This window comes from Pithys albifrons, chromosome 17 (assembly GCF_047495875.1).
Source record: "Pithys albifrons albifrons isolate INPA30051 chromosome 17, PitAlb_v1, whole genome shotgun sequence".
Classification (NCBI taxonomy): Eukaryota; Metazoa; Chordata; class Aves; order Passeriformes; family Thamnophilidae; genus Pithys; species Pithys albifrons.
The window spans coordinates 5,093,500-5,103,210 of record NC_092474.1 but is presented as its reverse complement, the minus strand read 5'-3'; the positions used below and the strand labels follow the sequence as shown (position 1 = coordinate 5,103,210).

Genomic DNA, 9,711 nt, shown 5'->3' with positions numbered 1-9,711 from the left:
CACCCCCCTGCCAGGGGCAGGGACATCTTCCACTAGACCCGACCAAGTTGGCTTTGAACACTTTCAGGGATGGGGCAGCCACAGCTTCTCTGGGCAACCTGTTCCCAATGCCTCACCACACCTGCAGTATAATTTTTTCCTAATATCTAATCTAAACCTACTGTCTTTGAGTTTGAAGCCATTTCCCCTCGTCCTGTCACTCCATCCTCTTGAAAAGGGATAAAAAGATACAAAAATCTGTGTGAGTATTCATGAGTATATATATGTATGTACTTATATATATGTATATATAGAGAGGTGGCCCAGGCTACTCCCATGAGGGTCCAGGTGCCTCCATGGCCACTGTGTTGGCAGGCAGTGTGGCTGAAAGCCTCTTGTCACCAGCTGGTATTGGGTGTCTTGGGAAAGGGGACCCAGCACACGGACAGCCCAGCAAACAAGGAGCACCCAAGGCTCAACCTCAGGCTCTTCCCAAGGAGAAAATATCCATCACCTCTATACCTGCCTCTGCTTTTCCAAGGAATCGAGTCTTTTGTCTATCTTCAGCATCTAAAGTGTCCCTGAATAAAAGCCTTGTTGCGACTCATCCCTAGAAGGGTCCAGGAGCCAGTGGAAAATAAAAAAGAGAGTCCAGTTTGAGACAGCCTGTTTTAAAACAACATCCCATTCTTTCAGCTGTCCCTGAGCTACAGGGACTGGAAACTGGAGTGCACTCACCTGCCACACACTGTCCTCCATACAAGCCCATGGCTCCCACCTGGCAGAGGACAGCACAGCACCTGACTCTTGCTGTGGCCTTCACCTCAGTGGAACACCTGCCATTCGTAGCTTTACACTTAATTGTGTCTTTCCTTTCCCTTCCAGACCTTTTACCCTGATAGTTGCCACTGATTAATTGCCAGATCAATTAACCAATATCTCTGATCTATCTTGGTTGGTCTTTGCGGGGGAAGCAGCTGAGGGCTTTGCCCTCTCTCCCCAGCACCAACGCCTTCAGACCAGCTGTGTTTTCTTTTACTTTAAAAACATTTTGCTACAAAGAAATGCTGTGAAAGGAATTTTTCTTCAAATCCCAGTAAACCCCAGTAAAATAGAGGAGATGCCTTAAGGCACTGTGGAACAACGTGAATGTGAGAAGGTCTCTTGGAACAGCATGTTCTCAGAGAACGCATTCTTTGGAAACACTATGGCTAGAACAAAAGATATCCTGAATGTTTATTAAAGGCTTTGCTGTTCCCATCAAATTTTGCTATTCATCAAATTTTGCTGTGGTTAATCCCACCCCAGTTGTGCTCTCTGATCATGGGTGCTGCCTCTGAAGCGTTGGCACTGAAATTCCTCAAACTAAGCAAAGCGACCTACAGAGGTCACAGGATCATGAAATGTCTCAAGTTGGAAGGGACCCACAAGGATCATCAAGTCCAACTCCTGGCCCTGTACGAGACCATCCCCAAAATGCCACCACATCTCCCAGTGTTGTCAAAACCATTCTTAAACTCCAGCAGCCTTGAGGCCATGACCACTGCCCTGGGGAGCCTGTTCCAGTGCCCAACCGCCCTCTGGAGAAAAGACCTTTCCCTAATATCCAACCTAATGCCCCTCACACTGTTCCATGGCATTCTTTTTGTGAGAGGCAGCGGCTGACTTGGCTCATGAGCTCACTCCACGGGTTGTTTCCTCACCAAGCTCCCTGCTCTGCGTAGCTGCAGCACACTCCAAGCTGTTTAGGATTTGTACAGCACTGTAGTTTTTAAACATGGCATTGTAGAGTTTTTTCACTGACACTCTCTGAGGATTTCTTAAAACACAGCTCTACAGTTTTTTGTGCAGTTTTCTGACAATCAAGTGTCTCCATGTCTTCCTGCAGCTCTGCTCACACAGCAGTCAGGCCAACTTCAAATGAGAACCACTTCCAGTTATTTTTTTCCAGTTTTTTTTTAACACCAGACTTCAAAGCTAAGCTGCCCAAGCATGTAGTGAAAGGCTTTATGAAAACATACCAGGCTGCAGCTTCTTCCTTGTTATATAAGAGCAGCTCCCTTCATTCCAGCAATATCCACCGCTCAGTTGACCAGACACCCCGTGTTTAAGCAGACGAAAGGCTGCTCATTTTTTAACTTATGTGTCAGTTTCGATGTCCCCAGAAATCCCACAGGATGGCAAAGCGTTGTTTGGTGTTGTTACAGTAACCAGGACAAGCATGGGTAGAGCCCCAGTGCCACCCCCACGGGGACATGACAGGGCCTTAGCGATGGCACAGCATCAGCTCTCACCCACACAGGATTTAGCTCAGCAGCAAACGCTTCTGACAGTCCACACAGATCTCAGTGATTCAAACTCACTCCTTACTGGCCACACAGCCCTAAAAGCATCTTCCCCTGCTCCCTCAAGAAAATTAACAATGGATGTTACTTGAGTTCAATCTCACCATCCACATTAGGATCCCTGTAGTGATCACCTGACACCACTATTCAGCTCCCACCATCCCCATCCAAAGGCAACCACTCTTTTAGAGCATTTCTGTTTTCTTCAGCCTCCCCCTTTCCCATGCCCAGCCCAGCTGTGGTTAACTACTCATCAGCTGCTGCATGCAAACCTCCACCACAGACACTTCAGGGGAGACTTCCCTGTGGCCCGGGCTTCAACACTGCCTGTGGTATTACAGATCAGTGCTGCAGTATTTCCAGCTGAGGCACAGCTGGAACGAACCTCATTCCAGATTTCCAGTAAATACACGTAAAATTAGCTTGCTTAATGTACTTAAGCTTCCACAACTGGCTGAGATCCATACCTGCTATACCATTTTCCAAGCCTAAGGGCTGAAGAACCAGTGGTGACATCCCACAATCCCACCATGAGAACTGCAGGATTGCCCTTCCGCCCTTTCTGCCTTAATCCCAAAACAAAGGCAAGCCCGGGCAGTTGCTGAGCAACTGAGAGCTAGGTTTCAAATCCTCCCAGCTCAGTAACTGCAGTTTCCTATTACATATCCCAGCTTACACAACCTGCACAGCTGCGCAACATCTGCAAGTGGGCAGAGCTGGAGCTGGGCATGGGAACACTTATACAACCCCGGGAAAACCCCGGCTGAGGGATTAGCTATGCTCACCAGGCACATGGGTGCCTTGCATAAGGCAGTTCTACAGTACCTTTATCAGCAGAAACTATGTAATTATTGTTTGTTATAGAGCTGAAGTTAGAATATGGCATAAACAGGTCTTGATGCAACTTGAGACACAAACTTTTGTGAATGCAACAGCTTTATTGGAATGAATTAAGTGCAGATAAAACCTTTATTTGGAAGCAACAACCCGCTGGTTCAGTTACCACCCCTCAGGCGCAGCACAAGGTGCAGAGTTGACTCTTTCTGGATGTTGTAGTCAGACAGGGTGCGACCATCTTCCAGCTGCTTGCCAGCAAAGATCAGCCTCTGCTGATCCGGGGGAATGCCTTCCTTGTCCTGGATCTTGGCCTTCACATTCTCAATGGTGTCACTGGGCTCAACTTCCAGGGTGATGGTCTTGCCAGTCAGGGTCTTGACAAAGATCTGCATCCCACCCCTCAAGCGCAGCACGAGATGCAGGGTGGATTCTTTCTGGATGTTGTAGTCAGACAGGGTACGACCATCTTCCAGCTGCTTGCCAGCAAAGATCAGCCTCTGCTGATCTGGTGGAATGCCTTCCTTGTCCTGGATCTTGGCTTTGACATTTTCAATGGTGTCACTGGGCTCAACCTCAAGGGTGATGGTCTTGCCTGTCAGGGTCTTGACAAAGATCTGCATCCCACCCCTCAGGCGCAGCACAAGGTGCAGAGTTGACTCTTTCTGGATGTTGTAGTCAGACAGGGTGCGACCATCTTCCAGCTGCTTGCCAGCAAAGATCAGCCTCTGCTGATCCGGGGGAATGCCTTCCTTGTCCTGGATCTTGGCTTTGACGTTCTCAATGGTGTCACTGGGCTCGACTTCCAGGGTGATGGTCTTGCCAGTCAGGGTCTTCACAAAGATCTGCATCCCACCTCTGAGGCGCAGCACTAAATGCAGAGTCGATTCTTTCTGGATGTTGTAGTCAGACAAGGTGCGACCATCTTCCAGCTGCTTGCCAGCAAAGATCAGCCTCTGCTGATCCGGGGGAATGCCTTCCTTGTCTTGGATCTTGGCCTTCACATTCTCAATGGTGTCACTGGGCTCCACCTCAAGTGTGATGGTCTTGCCAGTCAGGGTCTTCACGAAGATCTGCATTTTTCTCTGCAAAAGGCAAACCCGCTGTGCTTTAGTGACCGTTCCCGCTACCCGGGGCTGCGCCCGCCCGTGACGTCACTGTAGAGGCTACGCCCACATCCCGGAAGGGGCGGGGACTCCGCCCAGTACCTTTCCCGCCCGAGCCGCGCGCCCGCCACCATCTTGAGGGGCCGCTGCGCCTGCGCCGCCGCCATTTTGCAGGCGCGCCCCCGGACTCGCGCGCGTCCCCCCCCCCCGCGGTGCTGCCGTTAAACAGGAGCGCAACGCCCGGGCCTTCAGTCCATACCCACAGCCCGCCATCACCCCCCACCACAGCCCCTTTCCCCTCAGCGCTAACGCACTCGAGGTGTGTCCCACCCGGACACCCATCAGGCGCCTAAAGCCCCCCGGCCGTCACTCCGAGCGGCTCCCCACGCCGAACACTCACCGCGGGGCGGGCGGGCCAAGCGGACAGCACACAAACACCTCACACTCACCCAGCCGCAACTGCGCCACACATCCCCCTCCCGCCCCTTATATGGCCGGCGGCGCCCCGCCCCCGCCGCCGGATCACTCCGCCGCGCACTATTTTCTCCGGCCCGCGCGGCGCCGCTTTCCTGCCCGGGCGGGACGGGGCGCGGCGCGTGGTGCGGAGGGACCTGCGCCTCGCGCCCGGGTGCGCTGCGTCCGCGCGCGGTGCGTGAGGAGCGCAGGGAAAACCCGGCCTGGAGTCCCCGGAGCGGTACCGCGGCCGTGGCGTCTCAGTGAGCCCACCTTGGAGGCGCCCCTGTTTAAATATTATCTCAGAGCCTCACATTGTATTTAGGAATTTAAATCCTACACTTGCGGCGCTTTGTGAAATCACTTCCTTGACTTCCAGCCCTGGGGCAGGCTGAGGGGTGGTTCTGCCCGCGGCCACACCGTGAGGGGAAATCCTGAGGGAGAGGGGTCGTCTCTTTATCCTGCGGGAAGACTCGAGTGTTTTAGCTGTGTAAGAAACCTCCGATGTGTTTCAGCGTGATCGTGGCTCAGCAGTGGTGGAATGTGAGGTGTCTGTCCCCCTCCCAGGACACAACCCCGCAGGGACAGGCGTGGAGGGCGCAGGTTTGTGCCATCGTGGCTGTGGGACGAGGGACAGGGGGGAGAGGCTGTCCGGCTGCTGTGGTGTTGCTGGGACACCCACCGAGGCTGGACAGCCTGGAGGGCAGGGAGCGCCCCAGGCCAGGGGGGCTGCAGGAGGCTCCTGCCTGGGGGTGGAGAGGTGATGTGAGGGACAAAACAGGCCTGATGGATGAAGAGTTCCAAGTCCTGCAGATGGTCTGCCTGAGATAAAAACAATGAGTGTTTATATGCACACACCTAAAGTGGACTATGCATCTAGTTGTGGAGTGTGTAACTCAGGACTAAGGCCTTGCCACTGGAGTAAAATCAATCAGGAACAGAAATAATAGAAATAATAAACAGAAATAATAATTTCTTATTCTTTTCTCACAGAGCACCTTCTGGTAGTTCCCTGCTGCACTCACTTGGCTCCTGTGCCATCCCAGTCAAACTGCACAGCGATTCCAGGGCATGGCTGAGAACAAAATGGGGCTTTGTCTGCAAGATTCAGGTGATGCCATTCAGTCCAATCCGCCTACAAAATCCTTCGTTTGGAAGGGACACAGATAACACCCGGGGCTGCTCAGCAGCAGGAAGGCAGCAGAGGCCCAGCAACAGCTTTGTGATTGGTTTGAGCAAAACCGCCTCTGTTTGCCTGACGCAGAGCTGTTACAGGAGGGGAATGCTCGGGGGAGCTCAGCCTCTGCTATCTCCTGTTTGTATTGATGCTCACCATAGCAGTAGCGATGCTAATCTCAAACACTTGGGTCATTTAGATGGAAAAAAGAAATCCATAGAAGTCTTTTGGTTTCTTCTCAGTGCTCAGTGACTGACACTGTGTGCATTGGGAGTTCTGTAAACATCAAAAATCACAAAAGCTTTCCAGGTTTAGGTCTTTCCTCAGCTGAAAGTGAATAGTAATGTTAAGCTTTTTCTTTTAGTTATAGAGTGAGCACTCAGGACTGGTCTGAAAATAGTCAAAAAGGCACATGGAAAGGTATTTCCTGACAAGATGGGTTTTTATAACAGGATGATGACACAGTGCTATTCTTCACCTAATTAGGGTAATAAGCCAAACAATGAACATCCTGAGTTTGTACCTGATGTCTGAATCAGACACTGGAGGAGCACACATTTAAAGGTTCAGATTGGAGTTATATTCAGATGGCAAGGCAGATGTGCAGCCCCGATCCAACAGTCCTTAAACACATCTGTCTGGTTTGCAGAAGGATGGTTTTTCCTAAGCTAGGAGAGCATTTCTGTGAACAAAATCATTCCGTGTTTATCCTACCCTGTCTGTCTGTGCCCCTTGCTAGGATTTCAGTGCAGGCTTGGTGAATAGTGGGATGTTGGTCCTAACAGACTATGACCTGTTTTACTGACAAATACCAATTTCCTGTGCCAAAAAGTCTGTTAGTTTGTGCTTGTCACTACAAACTGTCTCTTATATTCACATGTAGACCATATTCCAGAAGTTCAGCTGCCCAGGGAGTGATTTGCAACAGGTGTATTAACACCAGTGCTGTAGCCAAATACTGGCTCAAAATATCAACTGGAAGTAAGATGAGTAAATAAATAGCACAAGGAGCTTTTCAGCCACTGTGGCAGGAAATGTCACTTTGCATTTGTCATCGATCAGCTCCCACTGCTGTTGGATTTGCTGTTGGTAACTGAGCAGTGAGATGAAACAGCTGCCCCTGAACTGTGTAGATAAAAGCTGTTTCATTCTCTCTATGGGCTTTGGTATCTCTGGGCCAAAACTCTCAACTGTGCCATAGCTCTCAGCCCTCCTGGCTCCAAAGGGTGTCCTGGTGAGCCCAGCCAACCTGAGGAGATCAAAGCAGGGAGGTTGTTTCCCCAAGAGCTCTTCCTGAGCTGCTCTGAGCAAAGCTGTCCACGTTGCTGAGGGGCTGAGCAGAACAGTGGAGGTGAGTGGGCACTGCACAGCCAGCTCAGAGCCAGGGAGAATTCTGCTCCTGCACCATCACAGCCAGGGAGTGCAGTCAGCCCAGGGTGTCCTGGTTTTTGACCATCCCCTTTGGGGCTGGGAATATGGAGCAGAGACCCTGAGTCTGTGTGGCTGCGGGTCTGCAGGTCCCCAGCTCTGCTAGTCTGTGGGATGAGGAGGTGTCAGGTTGGTCTAGTGAGTGTCCCCTACATTTTGGGGTTTGGTGCTTTGTCTCTCCTTTTGAGCCACTGCATCTGCAGGGCCTTAGTGCAGGGATGGGACACCCAGTGGGACACAAGAGCTGTGTGTGTGTTTACACAGGCCTGAGGAGAAACAAGTGACAAAAAAAACAGAAAAAAAGCCATTTTCTGCCACTGGGAAGTGCCACTGCAGGTCCGTTTCCGCAGCACGGTCATGGCGCGGTTTGATGCTGTTCGACAAGATATGGCTACTTGAACTGGAAAAAAACATTATGGAGCCGGCGGGCAAAGCCAAAATAAAAGCAGCAGTTCCTTTCTGGAGATGCCGGGGATTGAACCCGGGACCTCATACATGCAAAGCATGCGCTCTACCGCTGAGCTACATCCCCCTGCTTGTGTGGGTTTTTCTGCCCACCCCTCACCTGAGTCCATTCTGCCCACACTCTCCTGTCCCCGGTGCGGGGAAGGGCGGGCAGAGGGATGCGGGCACTGGAGCCCCGCCAGGCCCGTGCGGGCTGTGGCTCTGCGGTGTGCAGACCCACCGGTGACCTTCAGGCAACACTAAGAAATGTGGGAAGACGCTGGATCGCGCACAGAAAAACTAATCTTTTTTGTCTTTCTTTGAAAATTAGAATAAGTTCGTGCGGTGAGAAAAAAAATTGATTGCGAAAAAAGATTACACAACCTCCCCGTCGGGGAATCGAACCCCGGTCTCCCGCGTGACAGGCGGGGATACTCACCACTATACTAACGAGGACGGTGCGATGAGGGATTCTCGCAGGCCAGGTCACGCCTGAGGGGCTGACCCTAGACCAGTTCCATTTCGGCCGCCCTCCGGGACGTGCTTCCTGCCACAAAATTCCACATGCTTGACCGCCTGCGGTGACAGGGGGAGACTCGCCCCCGGCCCGCTCCGTCTTGCGGCAAAAGCACCTACCGGTCACCCGCAAGGGTAACGAAAAAAAGACCTCTGCCGAAACCCGGGATCGAACCAGGGACCTTTAGATCTTCAGTCTAACGCTCTCCCAACTGAGCTATTTCGGCGGGCGAGAGCGCCCTCGCTGGCCACGGATACGACCCCGCCCAGCGCCCCCCACGGCGCCGCTGCCCAGTCTGTGCGGGTCCCACCTCCCCCGAACCAGCGTCCGGTCCCTGCGGTGTCCAAGGGGTCACTCGCCCACCTGTTCCTGCTTCCCACTGCCGGGACCGCAACCACTCTCGGCGCCCGGATGCTCTTCTGGCATCCCCTGCTTCGTCACAAAACGCTGCTGTACCGGTTCCACCCGGTCCCCTGTGGGGCGGGTGACGCGACCTTGCGGTTCCACGGCCGCGTCACAGACAACACCCTGCCCGGGGCCACCCGCAAAAAACGACGTACGGGAGCAAAAGATAACAGCGTCTCCCCGTCGGGGAATCGAACCCCGGTCTCCCGCGTGACAGGCGGGGATACTCACCACTATACTAACGAGGACCGACATAAAAACTGAGTTTTTGTTTTGCACTATAAAGTGTAGTCCCTCCCCAGGCGGAGCTGCTGCCGCGGCCCGGCCGGAGCCCCACGTGGGGCTTTGCGGGGCGGAGGGAACGCGGGATGTGCATGGGATGAATCCGGGACGGACTGGCTGCTTTCACCGGACCCAGCGTTTGGGTGGATGTAGCTATTTGTAGACTGAACGGTCACCCTTCATCAAGACGGGGATGTAGCTCAGTGGTAGAGCGCATGCTTTGCATGTATGAGGCCCCGGGTTCAATCCCCGGCATCTCCACTTTTTCTTTGTATTTTTTTTCGCTTTTTTCTTTCAAATCGGTTGTATTTTGCTTCCTCTTTCCCCTTTTTCTAAACTAGGAGCAACAATTTACAAATAGGTTCCATAATCGCCTTTTTTCCCCCCTTCCCTCCCATAAGCACTGAGTGAGCAGTTTGCAGACTTTTGCTGCAATTCTTGTTTGAGACATGTGCCCTGCCACAAGCCTTCCAGCACTCTCCTGCCTGGGGTTATCCCAAAACACTGACTGCAGTGCTGCAGCGTTTGGCTTACACACACTGCAGGGGGCTGGTTTCCTTCTTCCTCAAGAACAAAAGTTGCTGTTTCATCAGTTGAAGATATTTTTAATGTTTACTTGTGTTCTGGCCTCTCTTAAGTGAGTGGGAGCAGTGGGAACAATGGACTTGTATCCACATTCTGTGGTTGGGCTGCACCAGTTTCCTGCAGGATGTGGGCAAGAGGAGGGTCCTTGCCCACACC

General features: G+C 52.4%; 1 protein-coding gene and 5 non-coding genes across 6 annotated transcripts; 1 reads left to right on the top strand and 5 right to left on the bottom strand.

Moving 5' to 3' along the window:
- Positions 1–3,242: 3,242 nt before the first annotated feature.
- Positions 3,243–4,773, bottom strand: UBC (ubiquitin C). Its single transcript, XM_071572212.1, has 2 exons — positions 4,665–4,773; positions 3,243–4,243 (listed from the first exon to the last, which is right to left on the bottom strand). Exon 2 carries the CDS (start codon positions 4,235–4,237, stop codon positions 3,320–3,322), a length of 918 nt encoding a protein of 305 aa, XP_071428313.1. The 5' UTR covers positions 4,238–4,243; positions 4,665–4,773; the 3' UTR covers positions 3,243–3,319.
- Positions 4,774–7,782: 3,009 nt separating this feature from the next.
- On the bottom strand, positions 7,783–7,854 carry TRNAA-UGC (transfer RNA alanine (anticodon UGC)). The gene has a single exon. It is a non-coding gene; the product is annotated as a tRNA-Ala (tRNA).
- Positions 7,855–8,150: 296 nt separating this feature from the next.
- Positions 8,151–8,222, bottom strand: TRNAD-GUC (transfer RNA aspartic acid (anticodon GUC)). Its single transcript has one exon. It is a non-coding gene; the product is annotated as a tRNA-Asp (tRNA).
- Positions 8,223–8,436: 214 nt separating this feature from the next.
- TRNAF-GAA (transfer RNA phenylalanine (anticodon GAA)) lies at positions 8,437–8,509 on the bottom strand. Its single transcript has one exon. It is a non-coding gene; the product is annotated as a tRNA-Phe (tRNA).
- Positions 8,510–8,864: 355 nt separating this feature from the next.
- TRNAD-GUC (transfer RNA aspartic acid (anticodon GUC)) lies at positions 8,865–8,936 on the bottom strand. Its single transcript has one exon. It is a non-coding gene; the product is annotated as a tRNA-Asp (tRNA).
- A 223-nt stretch (positions 8,937–9,159) lies between these two features.
- TRNAA-UGC (transfer RNA alanine (anticodon UGC)) lies at positions 9,160–9,231 on the top strand. The gene has a single exon. It is a non-coding gene; the product is annotated as a tRNA-Ala (tRNA).
- The last annotated feature ends 480 nt before the right edge of the window (positions 9,232–9,711 follow it).